We start from the raw sequence: 21,360 nt of genomic DNA on the forward strand, positions 1-21,360 counted from the left end.
GTTTCCTAACTCCTGTTCCAGTGGTTTCGGTCACTTATTTCAGAGTAGGATGTAGTGGTATTTTTCACCTCCACACGCAGGAGGGAAGTTTCCCAAGGAGTGCGTGCTGTTGGAGATTTCAAAACCTTAGACCGCTTTATATAGCTGCTACTGTTTTCCCTTTTATCAGGCCCAATTTCTAATGTGTAGACAAGTAGAGAAACACAAACCCGATAGCCAGCTTCAGCAGTCTTCAATTTATGGTTCATCGTGTTTCAGCTGTATCCCTACCTACTCTCGCAGCCCAGATTATTTTGAAGCAAACCCAGACATCATATTTCACCCGTAAATATGTCAGTATGCATCTCCAAAAGATGGACACTTAAAAAAAAAACCCGCAATATTATTAATAACCTGAATAAATTAGCAGTGATTCCATAATGTTGTCAAATATCCTATAACCTGTTTAAAAAATCTGTTGTAAAGATTGCATGACCATTTTATTTCAAATATATTTTTCCTTTCAAGGGAGAAACGAATTCAGTTAAGAATGGTGAGTATTTTAGGTCAATGAAGATAGAGAAAGGGGCTAAAAAGTGTCAATATCACTGATTAAAAACCTGCCACGACTTTATAATCACTGAGGAATTTACTAGATAGTCACTTGACTTTGGACTGTTTTAATTCTCCTTTCTACCTAAACTAGTAAATATTAATGTGATAGTTTCCAAAGACATTGCAGCTGTTGTCTTTGCATCCTTTCAAGCTGAGTGTCAGTGTATTAAAGACACTTGTCACCATGGAAAAGGAGAAGGTCACGGTTATTTTGCCACAACTATGCCAGTGGCCACGAGGCAGAGCTAATTTGCCCCTTATTCCTGGAGCTACGTCAGCTTTGGACGAGGGAAGGGGGCACATACTTCCCTTTTCTCTGGAACACAGGAAACAAGTCGGCTTCTTTCCTGATATGCACAGGTTTCCCCCAAAGGGAAGCTGTGCTTTTATAAGCTGCCTGAGAAGTTCTTGAAGCATTATTCGGCCATCTCGCTTGGTTTATTTATTTATTTTTTTCCTTAATGAATCCAGCTTTGGTTTAGGAGTTTGAAGAAGTCAAAGAATTGTCATCAACAACATGGTTGTGGGTTGAGTTGTGTCTCCCCAAATTCCTGTGTTGAAGTCCTAGCCGCCAGGACCTCAGAGCATGACCTTGTTTGGAAATAGAGTTGTTGCTGGTGCAATTTGTTACGATGAGGTCATACCTGAGTAGAGTGGCCCCGAATCCAATATGATTGGTGTTCTTGTAAAAGGGGGACATTTGGACACAGATATGCACATAGGGGGAACACCACATGGAGGTAGGGGCAATGCAGCAGAAGCCAAGGAATGCCAGAGGCGGCCAGGGAACCAGTGGAAGCTCGGAGTGAGGCCGGGAACAGATTCCTCCTCCCAGCCCTCACCTTGATCTTGGACTTCTAGCCTCAGGAACAGTGAGACAGTTCCTCATGGCAGCCCCTGCAAACTAATACGAATCCTCCCCTTAAACAAACAAACAGAACATTAAGAATGAAAACATTAAGTTAGCAAAGTTTGATGGGCTGGAGCCTTTTGGGAAGGTGGACTTTCCTTTTTCCATTGTTGCAGCAACTTAGAATCAGAAGACCTTGGCACTGAAGGGCCCTGGCTGGGGACTTGCATGAAGTCTGCAGGGGCACCTGCTGGGCTCAGCCTGAGTCCAGGGTCACTGGCTCACTTCTGCTTTCTCCACCCCCTTTCTGTTCACTCTTGACCTCAGGACCTTTGCACAAGCTCCATATCCCAGGGGTAGTCTCATCCTCTTGACCTGCTAATCTCCCTCTCCTTTCCTTCCTCTTCCTTTAAGTCTTCATAGTTGGATAAAAATATGCCAACTGCTTCCTTTCAGCTTTCCCAACCCAGAATTGAAATTCCCACCCTCCTCTTACAGAAGAAAGGCCACATTGATTTAAATTTATCCCTGTCCTCAACCCTTCTAGTGCCTTTACCCTTTGCCTGTATATTTGGATGTTGTATTTTATGCCTCCTGATTTTGTGCCTGCCCTCCTTCTGCCATATGTTAGGTCACGTCGGAGCTGAGGTAGGACCAGTGTTGGTGCCGAGGTTGACCACAGGAAGGCTAAAGTCGGAGTTGGAGGGAAGTGTGGGCAGGACTCGCACACGGTGAAGGGAAGACGGTTAGAAACACGCGTCAACACAGAGGGGACTTCAGAGTTGGGAGATCTGGCCAAGAATCAGAGACTGAGGAAGAAATAGAAAACCAGGCAGACTGACCATGTGGGCCCAGGAACCAGGGTGGATGCATGCAGTGTAGATGGTCTCTGGGAGGGGCCGGATGTGTGCGTGCTCACCATCGGAGGCCTGAGTAGGACTCGGAAGGGTTGGAGGCCCTACCTCTTAGGAGGTGCAGAGACCGTGGGACTGCGCCACTGTGTAATCTGAGATGAAAACCCCTCCGAGTTTAAGGACCCCGTCTAACGGGGGCTCTGAGTGTTGTGCTTTCGACAATGTGATGCTTCCCTGACTGTAACAGTTCTTACTGACATTTTACTCATTTTCTCTTTGCAACTCTAGTGGTTTCCAAATCTGCTCTGGAGTGGAGGGTGGCCAAGAGTTGTGCCAAAGGGATGGGAGAGGTGTGCTGCGTGGTGGGCCGGCCCCATGATCTTAATCCCTTTTTTGCCTAGCAGATACTGGGTTGCTATTTGTATTTTTCTTTACTCTTTGGGAAGTAAAACCAGCTTTTCTCCCCAAATAAGTTTAATCAAATCAATAGTGAAAATCCTTGACTTTACTAAGTTTTATCCCATTTGCTCATTTTTGATGGCAGGGACTTCTGGGGTGTAAGGCTGAGGCAAGAACTTTACATATATTATCTTACTTAAACTGACCACTATGTATTTTCACTGTTCTCATTTTAAAGCTGAGAAGACTGAGGCTTACAGAGGTTAAACAATTTGTCCAGGGACACAGATGTACTAAGAGGCTGAGACAGGACTTTAACTGAGGTCTGACTTCAAATTGGGTGTTTAGCATTAAACTGGCATAGCCAATAGTGTCAAACTTACAATTCTGAGTTCCCAAGAATTTCTTTTTACTATTCCTGTTGTTCCAAAGCAAAATTTTACTGTGACTTGCTCTATTATTATCTCAAAGTCACAAAGAAACAGAAAAAATGACTTACCATGTATTTATTATTACCCTGGCCCTAATCAACTCTTTTCTATAACAGTGAGAGTGCTTTACAGGGACTTCAAAGTGCATGCATATTTATTATCTTTTATAATAGCACGCTGTGGTGTTTGAACCAGAAAAGGGACACGGCTTCTGTCGAATGCAATGGTCACCTTTTCTAAAGGTGAGGCTTGTAGAGGTTTTGTGACTTGACTGTTAGGAATCATTAAGGCTGACACAGAGCTTCCCTTCTGGCGTTCTTCCTCCCCATTCATTGTTCTGCACCAGGGCTGTAATCTCCTCCAGAACCTCCTTGAGGTTGGTGGGTGAAATAACACAGGCTGAGAGACGTTCCGTGACACCTGCTCAAGGTGCCAGAGGAAGTTTAATTTAATTTTTTGTTTGTTTGTTTTGGAGGGGGAGGTAATTAGGTTTATTTATTTTATTATTATTCTTTAACGGAGGTACTGAGGGTTGAACCCAGGACCTTGTGCATGCTAAGCATGCGCCCTACCACTGAGCTACACTCCCCCTTCAGAGGAAGGTAATAGTAGAAGCGAGATGTGAGTTTCAGAAGCCTGTGACTGGCTTGGTGTGCCTTCCATCACCCCAGCCCACCTCCCCGGGCCTCCCCCCGGGCTGCCTCTTAGGGAGTGTCCTCCCAGCAGGTCTCTGAGTGGCCCTCAGCCCACTGATGAGGGAGGGAGGGAGAGGGAGAGAAAGGAGGGGGGGCATCACCATGTCACGTATGACCGATTGTGAAAAATGGTAAAGGACGTCTGGGAACTTTGGTTTCATGAATGTGTGTGTGTTTCTTTTAGTGTTCTCTATTTTTCCTTCTTTGGGGTGAAAAACTCAGATTTTATACTTACTAAGATATTCTTCCTGTTTAGAGACCAAAAAAAAAAAAAAAAAAAAAAGGAAAAGTGAGCTGCTTGCTCTCATTTCCAGCAATATAGCAGACCATATATCCTGAAAAGCCTCCGGATTTAAAAAAAAAAAACGCTATGAATTTCCAGGTGAAATATTTCATAGCGTTTCTTGGCTCTTCCATCTCATAAAACACAAATCCAGCTCCATCCACCTTTCAGTACCAGTAAGCTAGCAGCTCAGACCCAGGGCGACTGGCCTGTTCCTACTGAGCAAGGAAACCGGTAAACATAAATTGCAGCAAGATTTGAGTATTTAAAACAGTAAAAGGAAGACAGAGGGAGGGGGAGGGAAGAGAGGACAGGGAGAAAGAAAGAAGGGAATAAGGAAGGAAGGAAAGTGGACATCAGTTACCTGGGAGCCGATATCTGTACGGAATTGAGACATTCTCGGGGCTTTGTGTTGTTTGGGACAATACGGAAATAGTGATTAATTTTAGATTTTTTTTTTTTTAAGTTCAGTAATGCTGGTTGAAATATCAGGGTAATTACTGAGAGAATAGAAAATGAGACTAAGAGAGAAAGAGGATACTTAGATGATTTAACGTAGCATAATAAAGAACTTTCTGAGTTTTCCGGGGGGGATCCACCTGACCTAACAGTCAGAAAAAGTTGTCAGTGTGTTCAGCCCTGGACCTGGTATAGGGTGTTAATTAAAATGAATTAAATGAACGTTTACTGAGCACTAACTAATTGCCAGGCACACATTTCATTTAATCCTCAGAACAACCCTGGAAAAATTGGCACTTTAGTTTTCCCCGTGTCACAGAGGAAGAACAGAGGAATAGAGCGTTTATAGGGCGTGTCTGAGGTTGTCCAGCTGGGACGAGGAGATGCTGGGATTCAGACACTCACTCACAGATGTGTTCCAGAGGGTTCACGTTGAACTCCTAAACCATCCTGCCTTAGCAGCATCCTGGCAGGGAAATCCTTGCCTTAGCAAAATTCTGGGGGCGGGGAGGAGGGGAACTGTGTCCCTCCAATGTGGCTCAAGGCCTCTCCCCTCCTTTCTGTTGTCTGCCTGTCGTCGGCCCACCCGCGAGCCACCTCCTGGAAACCTGCAGCTGCACCCAGCTGGAAGGAACCGTTGGCCCTGATCTCATGGGTGCAGTGCAGTGCTGCGGCTCTTGAACTTGGTCATTTGTGAACTCTGGCAAGTGCATAAAATCACTTTCTCTTAAACGTTGACGTTTTAGTTGTTGAGATTGTAGCGGTGATTGTAATAGTCTGTCATGGCATGTAACAGCAAACTGGATGTTCTCATAACCGATGCATACTTATGACGTCTGAGCTCTCATCTCAGCCCGTTATATTTCAAGTGTTACAGGGTCTCAATGGAAAATACCCCACTTGCAATGCCGCCTCTTCATTAGCGTATGGGTGATGGCTCCATGAAGACGTTCATTTGTCAGTACCAAACATGGATGGATTCCCTTAGGCCTGAAACTTCAATAATCTCGGTCTAGCAAATGTGTACTGGCTCTGGAAAAGTCTGTGGAAGGCTTACCTCCAAGAACTTGGAGATACTTAAACACAAGTTGTCTGGAGCCAGGAAACCAGATCAGATATTCTCTGGAAATCAGCTTCCCTCAAGATTTTGGAAGAAAACGGTGTCACAAAACTGCGTCTTCATCAGGTGTCTGGGTTCAACTTTCTCTTTCCTTTATTGCCTTCTGTGTCTTTCTCATAGCTTCTTATTTGGGTTTGACCTTTTCCCATTTCTAGGATTTGTGGGAAATGGGAAAACAAGGTGGGGGGAAGTCTGGGTAACGCAGGTTATGCTGTATTGTGTATCTTCTTCCAGGAAGCATTTGCCACCATATACAATTTCCTGAGCCGATTTTTGGTGTTGGTAAATGGGGTCATAGCAGAGCCAATGCAATATATATCTTGCCAAAAATTAAACTTCTGCCACTGATGTTTGAGTCTCCACCCCTTTCATCAGGAGAAAGAGAAAGGTAGAGACACTTCCAAATTCTACTATTTTACATTTTAAAATGTCTGATCTTACTGGTAATTTTTCTTTTCTCCTCACTTAGATTTATTTGTTCCTTTTTTAAAGCAAAACTTAATACTTTTGATTAGCCTTTTCCACTAGAGGTAGAGTGACCATATGTTTCTGATTGGCCAGGAGGGTTCTGGTTAAGAGTTTTGTCCTAGTGTAATTAATAGCATCTTTTTTTACTTTAAAAAATGTCCTAGTTGAATAATAAGTAACATGGTAACTAATGAAAGCTACTGCAAATGATTGTTAGGTAATAGCTTACAAGCTGCTTTTGAAATAGAAGTTTCATAGCATCTTTGAAATATCAAATGAACAATAATAGGAAGATTGAAGATTATTACACATAAGCCTGATTACTTAAATTTTGAAATATTGAAGGAAAGTTTTAAAAAAAATCTTTCAAATGGACTTAGTAGAAATCATTACTCTCATCTGTGTATTTTTATTCTATATTAAAGTTAAAATGTTATTAGTGATTATTAAATGGTATCACGTAAAAGTCCGATAATTTGCTGGGAGTTAAAGTAATTATTCTTAAACAGAGTCAGGAATTTAACTATCTCGGGCCCTTTACAAAAATTACTGTAATTTGACAGAACAGAAAACTCTTGGAGCTTTGCTTCTTTTTTCATGTATGATTTTAATTGTTCATGTATAATATTTCTTTAGATTACAGGAAAACACGTGTTCAAAAAAAAATCCACCCTTTAGAATCCATCTGTGTTATAGTGTGGTTTTTCACTAGCTTGGGAAGCGGGTCTGTGGTGACCTGCAAACAGAATTGAGAAAAGAAGACTTTCAAGATTGATTAGTCTGAAGGAGGCATGTGGACTTAACTCTAAACTCATGCACCGTCTATATAAACCAGTTGAGGGAGTCATTTGAAATCATCCAAAGAATTTTGTCTTCTCTTTTACATGCACGTATGTTTAGAAAAACTTATCAAGAACTTAGAAATTGGGAGGCTACCCTAGCAATGTAAAGATTTCTGTGAACTTCATTCAGACTCCCCAAAAGCATGAACAAATAATGCCAAATCTAGGAACTGCCCACATCCATAGTTATGGAGGCAGCAGGACGGGGCAGAAAAAAATCCTAGACTGAGGATCTCAAGAGAGGAATTCTGGTTCCTCAACCTTTGTATGACTTGGGGCAAATCAGTTACTGCCTTTGCACCTTTGTTTTTTCATTTTTAATTATGATAACTCCTACCTGGCTGACCTCAGACCTTATGAGACTCAATAAACTGTAGAGTCCTGTGCAAACATAAGGCATTATTTATTATTCTGTAGCTACTAATGGATCTGAGGAAAGAAATCAAATTCTGACTTGCATCATGTCAGTTGCACAGTGGCAGTCACCTCCTGCTTGGGTTTCTAGCTTCGGTCTTTAAGTTTTCCACATTATCTTCCACTACCTGGCTGGGTTCTTTTTTTTTTTTTTTAACAGCATTATTGAGGTATAATTGAATACCATAAAATCCAACCATTTGTAAGTGTTCTGTGTGTTTTTACAAATTTATATCACTGTGCAGACATCACCAAAATTTAGGGGTTTTTTTTTTGTCGATTTTATATCTCGGATTTATTTTGCATGCAATTACTTAAGTTTATTTTATGTATTTATTTTAAATATTTGTTATTGAAATATAGTCAGTTTATAATGTTGTGTCAATTTCTGGTGTACAGCACAATGCTTCAGCCATATAGGAACATACGTATATGTGCTTTCATATTCTTTTTCACCATAAGTTACTGTAAGATACTGAATTTAGTTCCCTGTGCTATACCACAATTTAATTTTAACATGTTTGTTAACATACACTTTAAAGAGGAAAAACTTCGGTATCTGTAAACTTAAAAAAAAAAAAATCTTAGAAAAAAATTCTTTCAATCCTGACAAATTGAAATGTATCCTTGAAGGAATTATTTTCCAGTAATGCCTGGGTGGAATCGGACCCTGCCAGTTTACTTTTGAGCTTGTTTTATATTCTTTCTCAGTCTACCTGATACTGGCCTTTGTTTTCAAAGATAAAAAAGGAGAGGGTGTGCGCACCCAGTGCGTGCATGGAAAACGACCAGCTGGCAACAGCTTGTCCTCCACGCCGTCCACACGAAGCCACCCTGATGGTGCCTTTGCTTCTTGGACTCTATTCTTTGTATTTTTAAAAGTTTGTATGATGTACATAACATTGAATATTTTTATTATTGTTGTGCAGTCCCGTGGCATTAAGTCCATTCATGTTGCTGTGCAGTCGTCACCACCATCCATCTCCAGGACGTTATCATCTTCCCAAACTGAAATGCTGTCCCCCTTAAACACTAACTCCCCCTCCCCTGCGCCCTCCCCCTCCCCGGGGTCCTGACAGCCATGACTGTACTGTATCTGTCTCTGTGAATTTGACTACTCTAGGTCCCTCATTTTAGAGGCATCATACAAGATTTGTTCTTTGTGTCTAGCTTCGCATGATACCTTCAAGTTGCATCCATTCTGTAGCACGTGTCAGAATTTCCTCACATTGGCTTTTTCCATTTGTTAATGGACACAGGTTGTTTGTACCTTCTCTGGACTCTATTCTTTTATATGTATATGTATTTTTAAAATATTCTTTTTCTGGGGGGGATAATTAGATTTATTTATGTATTTATTTAAATGGAGATACTGGGGATTGAATCCAGGACCTCATGCATGCTAGGCATGCACTCTCCCACTGAGCTGTACCCTCCCTCCCCCCCGGACTCTGTTCTCCATCCCAGTAACTTCCCCACTTGGCCCAGGCTGGGCTGGGCACTGCTGAATGCAGCTCTTGAATACACTCCAGCTGTGCCTGGATGTTTTGTCTTTCTTTTTTCCTAAACCCGGTTTTTGGATGCTCTGTATTTCAGCTAGCCAACTCCACAGCACCCACAGTGTCAGGATTACCTGCTGGTAGCGACACTGGGCCCCACAGGCATTCAGCTTTTTGATGCCGAGCAGGAGTCACCTGCTCTAGGCTACAAGACCTGTTACCTCTTCCATTTAAATGCTTATGTTTATATTTCACTTGTATCAACCTTTTTTTTACTCACTTCAGTAGTGCAGTTTCTCTCTAATCTGTCACATCCTCAGTCTAAGTCACCGTGGGCATTTTAATGTCTGAGGGGGGCTTTCTGTGCACAGCACAGATCACTTACAGGTATTTAGGTCTTTAGTGAGTGTTCGGTATACCAGAGATACAATTCAAAAAAAATGTCCAGTTTTCCTTTACTAGAGATATAGATCAGAAAATCAAAATGTCCTTACATTTTTAGATTCAACGTATTCTTGTTGTAAATTTGGTATTTTAAAAATACTAAAATAAAAACTGTAACTCTCAGGGGGCCTTTGAAAAACATTTGATCAACTCACATCGAATACTGAAGTCCCTTTACTCAGTAATTGGCCCCATTTAGAAGCAGTTATGGAGGACTTCAAACCAAATCTGTCAGGGCACTTAATCAGGCTTCATTACTCATCGCATCCGTGCCAGTTATTGCTAGCCACCGGAGACGCAACTCTGAACAGAGCAGAGCAGTGAATAACAGTGAATAAAACAGAAAATACCCGTTGCCCTCATGGAGTTTACTTACTTATGACACTTAAATTCACTCAACTCTTGCAAGTCTGATAAACCAAAGTTTTAAATGAGGAACATGTCAAAGTTAAAAGTCTTCTACCTTTCAACTTAAAATTACAGGTCTAAAATCAATTACAGCTCATCTACCAGGAACTACCAGATTCCACTGATAACGTGGGTGTTTTTCAATAGTAAATGCTACGCACTTCACAGTCTGTCTGTCTGGTTGGTCGAATCCCAGGAACCATGGATGGGAGGGCCACTGTAAGTTATGCTAGAATTAACCCAGTTGTTTCAGGGTCAACTATATACATATGAATTAGAATCACAGAGCAGATATGCATCTAATTAGTGTCTCTGATTTATTGAATATGTAAATACCAAATGTATAAATTATTCTTAAGCCCGATGAAAAAAATATGAATACCGTGAAAATGATTTGCTGTATCATTTCTCTATTTAATTCTAAACTTTCCTAGTATTGACGACTGGGATTACACACCTGAGCTTACTTGATGGATAGCTCACGACCCAGATACTTGATTGTCTCAGATAGGCTGAGAGATTGGAAACTATGACTAGGTACCTAGGGTTGAGTGTGACCAGAGTGAATCTTCCCATAGGACAGATGGACACACTGAGTCTGATTTTAACGGTGGCTGTGATGACAGGATTCCACGTCTACTTTCTTTACATAGGATTGGTTTCACAATGTTGTTTGCTAGATTCAAGTCTTACCTTCATAACTTCTTCTGATGTTGCCACCTAATTTGGATTGATAAATTACTTAAGTGCCCCTCCGTCTCCTTCTCTACTATCTGATTTGATTCAGCTAACCCAGCCTGTTTTCTGCCTGATTCTTCTGTGTCTGGTTGTGTGGCTTTGGCTGTAAGAACATTCTGTTGTGTATGGACACTGGATGATATCATTGCTCTGCAAAGGGTCACATTCAGAGGTGGCAGACTGGAGCTGGAGCTCTCCTTCCAAAATATCCATCAATCCACCCCCATTCCTTCACATGAGCAATGAATATTTTCTCCGTTTTAATGTCAAGTGTGATTCAAACTTAACTCTCCAGATAATTCCTGGCTGACCCCTCCCCCTAAACAGATTCCCTCTTCTAAGCCCCTTTTATACAGAAATTTTAAAATTGTTATTGTTTCTTTGTTTGAAACCCTTCAGTGTTCACATAATACAGTAGAATTCAAAATTCTTAACATGGTGTGCAAGTCCCTGCATGATCTGCCTCTTGGCTTCCTTCATGACCTCATTACATGCATCCTCTTATGCTCCAATTCCAGCTATACCAGCCTTCTTTCACTTCTTCCAACAGAAGCCAATATTCTTTCCTACCTCAGGGCCTTTGCATGTACTGTTCCCACTTTCAGAAACATCTTTCCCCCTCATTCTTTGCTTGGAGATGCCACATCTTGTGGGTGTCAGAGTAACTCATTTTTTCACAGAGGTTTGTAGACCTGAACACAGTCTCTGCATTTATTTGCTTACTACCTTGACCAAAGTTACATGGAGCCGCGTGTGGTGTTCTGTTTGGCCAGCACCCATCAGAGCATATACTAGGCAGTCAATAATAATTTGCTGGATGAATAAGTATTACAGTTGCCACAGCAATCACCATTAGCCTTCAGTCATAACTATAATAATCATTCATATACCCACGTTTGGCTCATGGGAGGTACTGAGTAATTGTTGAATTGGATTGAGATATCTAAATGTCAATGTCTCATGCATTCATTAATACAATTACTTTTTATTGCCTTTATGGTTCTTTACACATTGAGTCTTCTGCAGCTTCTAAAGCTGGAGTCTTTCTGTTCTTAGCAGCCTTCCTACAGTAAAGAAGACATTTTAGCAAAATGTGCCCTTTTCTAACTTTTAAAAAATGCCACAGAACATTAGCTAATTGGTTTACAGTTAGTAATACATTTTGATCAGTGTAAATACAAGTTCTGTATGATGCTCAGTGATTTTTATTTGTTTGTTTACACGCGGTATCCCGAGAGAGAGAGAGAGAGAGAGAGAGAGAGAGAGAGAGATCAGTTACAATGGCCCCAGGTTGCAGAGGGAGGCCTTGAAATACTGAATGGAAGTTCTAGATTCTGTAATATTTGTGGCATAAACCCCGCCCCGCTCTGCGTGGTTCTCCAAGAACCTTGCTGTCCCTCCCCTCCCCCTCCCCAAGAGAATGAAAGCCTTGGAATGGCACTGAATCCTGCTAAAACTGCTGAATCTTAACCATTTAGAACCCCCCTCCTTTTTTTTTTTTTGGTGGAGGGAAGGCTGTTTTTTGCGGTACCAGCCTGATAAAATCATAGCCTCATAAGGATTTCTGTCTGCACGTTGGCACCTGCAAATACGAAAAACAGCATAAAACACGATTTTGAACATTGCAGCCTCACAAATGGGAAAAAAAGCTCAAAAACGTAAAACAAAACACAATGTTTAAGAAGGAAAATCGGATTTATTTTGTTGTTTACAACACCTAAGCATTTTTGGAAACCCAAACGGGACATAAGCGTTTCGGGAAAAACGGCTGCAGCGCAGCGTGGTCGGGGTTCGCCGCATTGTGGCCGCGCGCCTTTAACTCGGCGTGACCTCCGCGTCCCGGGCTGGCGTCCCGGGCCCCGCGCCTCGGCCGGGGCGGTGCATCGCCCCCTCCTCCCCTCCCGCGCATTGTTGTTCTTTAGCGATTGGTTGTTGGACCAGAAACAGCTGTGCAGAGGCGAGCGGTGTAAAGGGGCTGTGGATCTGAATGCAGGTTATCGGGCTGGTAGTGACTGACACCGGGTGCTCCGGGGAGAAGGAAGAGCCGGAGCCGCCTCCACTGCGTTCTCCAGGCGGCGTGGACCAGGTGCCCGGGCGTTTGCGGCTGTCGGAGGGGCTCCGAGTGGCGCCCCCTCCCCCGGCTCTAGCTGACTTCGGGTTGGCGCAGGTGGGCGAGGCAGGGCACCGCCGAACGCCCTATTCCCACCGAGGGATTTCTCTCCCTTTCTTCGAGGGGGAGGCGCCATCCTGAAAATATGTAAATATCCAAGCGCGGACTCCAGGCTGGGGCACCAGCCAAGGTCCCAGCGCCGCCTCAGGGTGTTTTACATGAAAATGAGAAGCCTGACAGGATCCGTGCTCTAACTTAAGGCAGCTTGGTGATTAGCACGAGGCTGGGCGCTTCCCGGCTTCCTGCCCTTCAATAGCCATTCCACGCGCTCGCGGCTGAGCGGCGGTGCCCCCGTGCGGGTGTCGGTCGGCAGGCTCCGCATCCTTGGCAGCCATGGCTTACGTCGCCGCCTCGGCCAGTAAGTAGGAGCATGCATGTGTAGGGGGGCACATGCGTGTCGGCGCGCGCGCGCGCACACACACACATACACACACACGCATGCACGCACACCACCCTGAGCCTCGGAAGGAGGAAGATCGACTAGGCGCCGCAGTCGTGAGGACGACTCGGGCTCTTCCTGGATTCGGCAGGAGCCTGCCTGCCGCAGCTGCTGACTGCAGAGCCTGCTCGGATCCCGTGCACACGCGCCCCCCATCCGAGCCTCTGTAATGAAGATTGCCTCCCAAGGACTGCAGGGGAGGCAGAGCCACTCTGCGCCCGGGACTGCGGGCCGCGCGGCTGATAGGCCCAGGGGGACACGACTTGGACACTGTCATCCCCACGCCTCGCTCTGAGCCGCACAGTGCGGAGAGGGTCTGTCGCCGCCCCTCCGGCTTCCCGGGCGCCCGATCCCGGGTCAGCCCCGGAGGCCTCGGCTTCCTCATTTGTTTGGGTCTTTTGTGCGGTGGCTCACAGTTGGCTAAACACTCCTGCGCTGAATCGGGCCATTGTCTGCGCTCCCATTGCTTTCACGCTGCAAGTCTCGGCGCCCCCACCCCACCCGCCCCCTCCCCGCCTCCTCCTGGCCGGCGAGCCTCCTAACGTGCCTTTCCCCCCAGGAATCTGGAAGCTATAAGCCGGGCGGATTGCAAATGAAGTGTAATGCATTGTGGGACGTGTGTAAAATCGGAGCCTTCGCCGTGGGGGGGTGTGGGGGCGTGGGGAGGGCCGGACCCGCCGCTGGCGGTGTAGACGCCGACGAGGAGGGGCTGGGAAAATGCGCGCAGAGTCCGCCCGGGTCGTGCCCGCCGTAGACGGATGAAGTCGCGCGCTGCGCCCCGGCGCTGAGGCCCCGAGGATCGGGGCAGCAGGTCGCCCTCCCCACCATGAAGAAGACCCGGAGCACAACCTTGCGGCGAGCCTGGCCTAGCTCGGATTTCTCCGACCGGGCCTCGGACCGCATGAGGTCCCGCAGCGAGAAGGACTACCGCCTGCACAAGCGCTTCCCCGCGGCCTTCGCGCCCCAGGCTTCGCGGGGCTACATGACATCAGGTTGGTAACCGCGTTTCTGTCTCTGGGCCCGGGGGCCGCGGGGCGTGCTCGGGGCGCCGCGGCCGGGGTGCTTCCCCGGGAGGCCGGGCGGTGATGGATGCGATAAGTTATGGGGAAAGCAGGAAAAAAATTAGCTCACATCCACCATTTTGTACCTCCGCAAGATCCACAGCAGGCCCTCTCAATATGGGGTTTGAGAGCTATTAGTTAGGTGAAATCAAGGAGGGGGACGTGCCGGGCGTTTTGGCTGCAGAGATAAATGACTGCAAACCCGGGCGCCCAGCCTCCTTGAGCTTGGGGAAGCGCCTGCGTCTGCTGTCGCCTGCAGTGCCGGGCTTGCTCGCTCCCGCATTGTGGCCAGTTGTTATCCTAGTGGGTATTTAAACAGCCCTTCTTTCTTCAAAGGGAACAGGTTCCATGAACAGTTCTGGATGGTTTGAGTCAGGGAAGAGGTCGGCGTACGTCTCAAGCTGGTCGGATTTGCACGCAGAGAACTGTGTGGATGCGGATTGAATGCTCCCAGGATTCTGTGTGGATTTAACATATATTGCTTTGAATTAGGTTGTGTGGAAAGAATGGAGGCTGTGTCGTGGATTTTTGCACGTTAGACAGGAAGGACAAACAAAATGGTAAATGGGGATGAAGACTTCAAAAAAGATTTCATCTTAAAACGCGTAGAAGCATTTCTGAAGGCGCCAGTCGGTTCCCTTCTGAAATACAACGGAATGGCTTTGCTCTGACTCGGGAACCCAGGGATAAAATACTTGAAATGCCGAAGGAGGAAAATTGTGAAACTCTTTCGTTGTTTTCTGCTTACTTGCTGTTGACCACTTGTATGTAATGATGTGTAAGGCACCAATTTTGATTGTTTTTCATTCTGAAAGAATTGATTTTCTTCTAAACACAATGTAATGGAAGAATCGAGATTATATTTGGAAACACATCCTCTACCAAATAATTCTAAGTCCTGTCTTAACTGGGAAGAGTGCTTTAAGCTTGCAGTTGGTACTTAAAGTCTAGCTCTGCAGTCTTTCTCCTAAAACAGTAAGTTTAAAAAAAAAAAACTGAGGCCAGTATCTCATGCTTTAGAAATGTCTTGTGACTGCATTTACGCGAATATAAAACCTAAATAAAATCACCATCTTTTTATTGCAAAATCTGGTGACATAGGGATGTAGTATTTTGGCGGTAAGGCTCCCTTGACTTTCTCTGTCATGAAAAGCCAAATTTGTAAAGGAAGTGACAACTCCAGTTTATATGTTAGCAATTTAAGTCAATCACTGCTATGGTGGCTATATTCTTCAGGCATGTGACAGTAAATTTTGAAATACCTCTAAATCCAGACGTAACCTCAAAACACATACGTACATAAGCCCTTGTCTTCACAGAGTGTTCAGATAGTCCCAGGTTTCCTAGGTTTAGGGTTTGAATGCCTGCCTTCTGCCCTCAAGATTCCCCCCTCTGTTTTGCCCCTCTTCTGGAATCAGTACTGACACCAAATGTGAGGCTGTGGGAGGGCAGGTGGCCATAATTTCTTCAACAAACCTGCAAGATTCTTGAATGATTTCAGGCACGTTCCCCTGGAGCTTATTTTTTTTATCTGTTTTGGCATAGCTTCATCATGATCACATTTCATTCTTTGCTCAAGAACTTCTCTTTGGTTGCTGGTTTTGCAAGGCATTTTTCTTTCTAAGGGCTTGAGGAAGAAGCTTTTAATTTTCTTGGATCCTCTTACTTCATTTCTTGACTTGCAGATGGTAAGCTGGTCCTCTGGTGAGTGGGAAGGATCAGTTGTTTCAGGTTGGTGGTTTTCTGTGCCAATTTAATGTTAGGTTACTACTGAGAAAAGAAAACCAAAAAGTAGGAAAAGAAGAGCTGTCTTATTCATTCAACATTGTATGGAATTCCCCCCACACACACACACACCAAGCAGAGTGCCTTGCTTCATTCTCATGGGGCTGCAGGGTTGGATATAATTAGGTTTTGTCGAAGGGTAGATGGCTGTTATTTATTCTTTATTTTAATTATTAGCTAATACATGTAATAAAAGGGGTTGGGGCGAATGGAAGGAGATAGTAAATATTAAGACAGACCCCTACAATGAATGCTGGGAGAGTAGGTGGAACCTTTCTCATACACATCTTTTGGCAGGGAGGGTGGGAGTATCTTATCAATTTCCTTTTCAAATATGGTTCCTTTCCAAATATAAGGGTTGATCGGAATAGATGGCATATTGACACGCTTTGAGATCATTTGCGGGAAGTGCTCTTCCCCTTAAGAAATGTTAAGGAAATCCGCTTGTATTAAGTTAGTGACTCTGGGTACAAACGGATCCTTTGTCACATAAAATGAAATAGAAAATGAAGTGGCTTAGAAAGACATGAGCCTTTTCATATTTCTCCTTCCTGTTTGTCCAGTCATTTGGCTTAATAACCACTAGTATTTATCATACTTCATTTTCAGGAGAAAGAGTTTTTTTGTTGTTGGATTCAAAGGGCAAGATAAGCCTCTTCAGAGATGTACGACAGGACCTAAAATAACTTCAGTTGAGACTGTTTTTAGAAATCTCCTCCCCCAAGGAGAAAAATCACTTAAAGAAAAAACTTTAGGAAAGGAGAGATCCTTGGAAAAATGTTAATAGTTGTCCTTCTGGTCTGGCCTACCTGTCACACAGTGGGTACTTCAAGTTCAACTCTGTTTATTTAAGGCAAAATTATAGGCATTCCATAATCTCTTTCGAAGGAGACAGCACCTTTTCAAACAGTCTTTTCTCCACTAATAAGTAATTATCAGTTTGAAATGTGATTTACGGCAACAGGCTTGACAGTTAGCCTTGGCTTTTTCGTGCACCTTCAGGATAAACTACACTTAAGCTCAGGAGGTTAGAATGGGCACATATAAGGCTTAAAGAGATCTTGCAAGCAGAAAGTTAGATAGAGAATTCTGAAACTTTAAGTCTTGAAGACTATGCCTTATATGACTGTTTAAGCCCCTAATTCATGTTACCAAATTGAAAATCATCCCAAGAACTCACAGGCCTCTTGGCAACCAGCAAGTTCACAGGCTACGAGGTGAGTTCACTATTCATCTTGAATATTAATTTCCCAAAAGAAGTTTCTGGACAGAAGGGGGAAAAATCTTGCCTCTTGTTCAAATCAAGATGGATAATAAAATGTGTATCCGTGATCTGAACAAGAAACAGGGTTAGCCCAAATGCATGTGCGATCATTCTTCCAGTTTCTGAAACTAGAAATTATGCTATTAATTAACTAGAGATAAAAGTAAAACTCCCCACAAAGAGGGAAGTATCTGTATGATCCTTAGGGCTTTATACATGAAAACGTGCTCTCCCACTTCCATGAAATGATTTTCAGGGCACCGAACCTTTTGTTGATGAAGGCGTTAGAACCTTCTCTGTTAGGACCATGTGAATTGTGACCTCTTTATACAAATGATGCTGCTAACTTGTAACTTTTTTCACTCTCCTCTACCCCAGCCCCAGGGATGGCTGCATCTTTGTATTGCACATGCCTTGCCACCAAGTTTAATCAAGATTGGAAAGTGATTTTCCCACTATAAAGGTTCTACAGAGCGTGTTCATAAAAGATGTCCCTTGTGAGTGAGACACCTCTAAAATCATGGTTCTTTGAGATGGATGCTTGTCATTTTACAGAACAATAAAGTAGACAGTTTTAATACTGTGGCTTTAAAGGATTTGAAAAGAAAAGAGAAAAAACACATGCCCCAAACTGACATTTTAAGAAAATATAAACCAGTTTGTCTGCCAATCTAACTAATATACTCAGTGAGGAGGAATGGTCAGGACGCCACCTGGATGAGTTTATTAGTTTTCATTTTATAGAAACGAGTTCTGGGGCACAGTTGATTGCGTGTCCCAGTTCCTTATGTTCTGTTATTTTAAGAGATGTGAGAGTTTGCTGGGAGTGGAGGATGGACAACCGAGGTTCTAATCTGGGCCTGCCACAAACCAGCTGTGTCTCTGGCGAGTAACAGGGCCCCTCCCCGTCTGTAACGGGTCCTCCTGGCCCACGTTTCCATGACAGAATTGGGCTGCATAACGAGCAAGCTCAGGATTTCTAAGCACTTACCCCGAAATCGTTAGAAATAACCTTTGCCCTTTCTATTTATTGGAGTCATGTGCTTCCGGCTGGGGGCTGTGTGGGAACAGTGCTCGTTTTGCAGTCAGGTCCTATTTCCTGTCATCCCCAGATGTTACATTAAGTGTCTGCATCAGGGCTGGTCCTGGTGACCAAACTAACAGGGGGGTGGGGGGACGAGGGACACAGCCGGCAGATCATGATCATATGCAAGTTTTCATAAACAGCATCCTGTCGCCTCCTTTTCCCTCTTTGTAGAGATCCATTTTCAGCCTCGCTGCTCTAACTGTGTTTTAATTTGAAACTACCTGTGTTGACTCCTTTCATCAGGCCCGTGGAAGTGAGGAATATTACACTTGGTGGTGAATGACTTTATTCTTTATTTTCCGGGAGAACGCGAATGTGCTTGCAAAAGGTCACCTCTCTTGGTATTTCAATATCTTTTACACTCTTGTGAATGTTTTTATTTGCAAAAAGGAATCTGAGTATACTGTATAAAAACCTTAGCATTTTTTTTGCACCTCCGGAGCAACCATGGCTTAAATTCTCTATACCCCAGAGAGTTAGGGCAGTTCAGACAGTGCTATGTTCTTTGATACAAGATTGCTTATGCTGAGTGCAGATAAAACCAAGGAACAAAATCCCATTGGATCCTTGCCAGTGGGATCAGATGCTGACTTTGGCAATTAGGACAGGCTTTTGTAGATCAGTCATGGAAACTGTGTGCTGCCTAATGTCTCAGGTTTGAAGTGGAGGTTCTTGTAGTTTGTAAGAATACAGATTATAGTCGACGCAAACTTAACTTTCGCCACAGTAACACAGGAAAGAAATGACATGGGTGTTTTTTAAAGTAGGTAGTAAACTTTTCCTTAAGTAGTTAATCCCTGGACTGTTTTTATGTGACATCGGAATGTGCAACTAGTTGGCCAGGAGATCCCATTGATTTCCGCCACCTAAATATTTCTAAAATCTGCCCCTCCCTCTTCATCTCTGTTGTTTACATCTTCGTCTGTTCTATGGCAGTGTCTTCCAAACTGACCGTGTCCAATTCATGGGTACTTGTGCCCAGAAGGGCTTTGTTTTTTATTTTTTTTAATCCCTCCTAAAGCAAAACTGGTCATGTGACTTTTCATCTCTCTTCAGTGTTTTTCATGCCTGTGGATGAGGTCTAAGACCAAAGTTCTTCATGGCATGACCTCCCCTGCTTTTCCCACCTCTTCTTCTGTCCCTTCCCAACACCCTGTGCTCCAGGCTCTGGAAACTCTTTGCCTTCAGCAGTGCCTCGTTGCCATTTTGTACCTTTTGTCATTTGTGTCACACTGCTGAGAACGTGCTCCTCATCTTTAAAGGTCTGATATTTGGGGATCCTATTAAGCCTTCCAGAACAAGTTCACACACTCCTGTCCTTTCTAGAGCAAATCACTCACATGACACTTGTTTTGTACTTGTGTTTCGGCAACTTGGTGACCTTCTGTTGTACCATGGGTTTACTAGCCGGTGAGTTCCTCAGTGGCAGTACGTGTTTGATTCACATCTCTATTTCGTCAGCAACCATAGAGCTTGGCACTATGTCGGGGACTCAGGAAATGTTTATTGGATGAATGAATAAAACATGGCTTGTCTTAAAAAAAGTTGGTTGAAGAGCTGTCTTGAACTTCTACTGTGAGTCATCCTTTTATAACTATGGAAGATAATTGTGTGTGTGTGTGTGTGTGTGTGTGTGTGTGTGTATGTGTATCGAGGTACGTGGACTATCAAGGACTTCCTATTATGGTTGGTCGGACCAGCTCTCAATGAGTCAGCCATTAGAGAGCGGTAAATAAAATAGGAAAAATAGGATATAAGCAAGAGTTAAATGGGGTGGTTGATGTGGTTAGTATAAGTGGAATAGGAGTTTAGAGAAGAGATGTCAATTAAAAAAAAAAGGCTGCTTGGAGGTAGGACTTGCATCTTAAAGGACTGGGTAGGATGTGAAGAGACAGAGAAGGAGGATTGGAGGAAGGCTGTGGAAGCAGTATGAACCAAGGCATGAAGCTGGAAAGGAAACATCTATGTGAAATTTGCCATAATGTGACTTTGGGATGTAACTAGAAATGACATGTAGCTAGCCCAGATGGGATCTTGAAATGTAGATGGAATTCAGAGTTTATGGGGTAGCAATTAGATTTGTGAGCTTGGGAGAGAAATGATGAAAGGAGCATCTGAGGAAGAGATGTCTGGCCATGGGTTGCAGGATAGATGGAAGAGATGAGAGTCGGGAGGCTAGGAGACCAGCTGGGAGGTGGTTGAGCAGACAGAGGTGATCAAGCAGTAAGGTGATGAGGGGCCAGCCCAGAGCAGTGTTTTCCAGCACTGCTGGGATTAGCACGCCGCCCTCAAGGACTTTTTAACCATGTCATACACCATCTGTGCTGTTATGTACTTAATTTTTATTTTAACTCTATCCACTTATGTATTTAAATGAATTAAAATGAAAATTGTTTATTTTATATGAAGTTATGGATTTCATTTGGCAGTTATCTTTTTAGTGCCCATTAACATGAATATATTACTATTTCAGTAAAAAAATAATTCAACCAGGTACCACCTAAAATGCCCTCACATACCTGAGCGGTACTCATGCCTCACAGTAAAATCCCATGTCAGCCAAGGAAGGAGGGATGGGGGTGAAGGGCAAAGGGGGCATCTGTGAGGACAAAGGGCCTGGCTGTTCCTTGTAAGTGACTGGATTGAAGAGGTGAGAAAAAATGAAAGGTGAATCAGAGATTTTTGTTGAAAGACTGCAGTAAATGACCAGGAAGCTGGGGGAAATGGAGCAGATGATGAGTTCCACGCTGGATGTAACGGGTTGGTTGTCCAAGCAGAAAAGGCACACACGTGACCGGTAGAGAGTCCATGTATAGTCTGGAGGTCAACCACTTAGCAGTGTTAGTGAGAACACGGAAATAGCTTAGCTTTTGTACTTTATGTTCCGCTTCGTAGAGGGGAACAGATGACTTGCTTATTTTTATTTCCAGCAGATGGAGGGTCAGTTGGATTCCATTAACATTGAGTCCTACTTGGGTTTTGGAAAACCTGGAGACTCAAAGTTAGATCTGCTCCCTTTCCCTAAAAGTAAAGTGCTTTTTAATTCTTGGATTTGT

General features: G+C 43.9%; 1 protein-coding gene across 10 annotated transcripts in view; it reads left to right on the plus strand.

Annotated features, from left to right (window-relative positions):
* STOX2 (storkhead box 2) overlaps positions 1-21,360 on the plus strand; it is a 175,489-nt gene that overhangs the window by 66,221 nt on the left and 87,908 nt on the right. The window contains exon 1 of one of the 10 annotated variants that reach the window (XM_010953306.3): positions 12,045-14,099. The exons of the other annotated variants lie outside the window; for them this stretch is intronic. Coding sequence (XP_010951608.1) covers positions 13,934-14,099 — 166 coding nt within the window. The 5' untranslated portion in view covers positions 12,045-13,933. Of the gene's footprint in view, positions 1-12,044; positions 14,100-21,360 lie in introns of those variants that run through there. 10 annotated transcript variants of the gene reach the window in all.

This window comes from Camelus bactrianus, chromosome 26, assembly GCF_048773025.1.
Source record: "Camelus bactrianus isolate YW-2024 breed Bactrian camel chromosome 26, ASM4877302v1, whole genome shotgun sequence".
NCBI classification, from domain to species: domain Eukaryota; kingdom Metazoa; phylum Chordata; class Mammalia; order Artiodactyla; family Camelidae; genus Camelus; species Camelus bactrianus.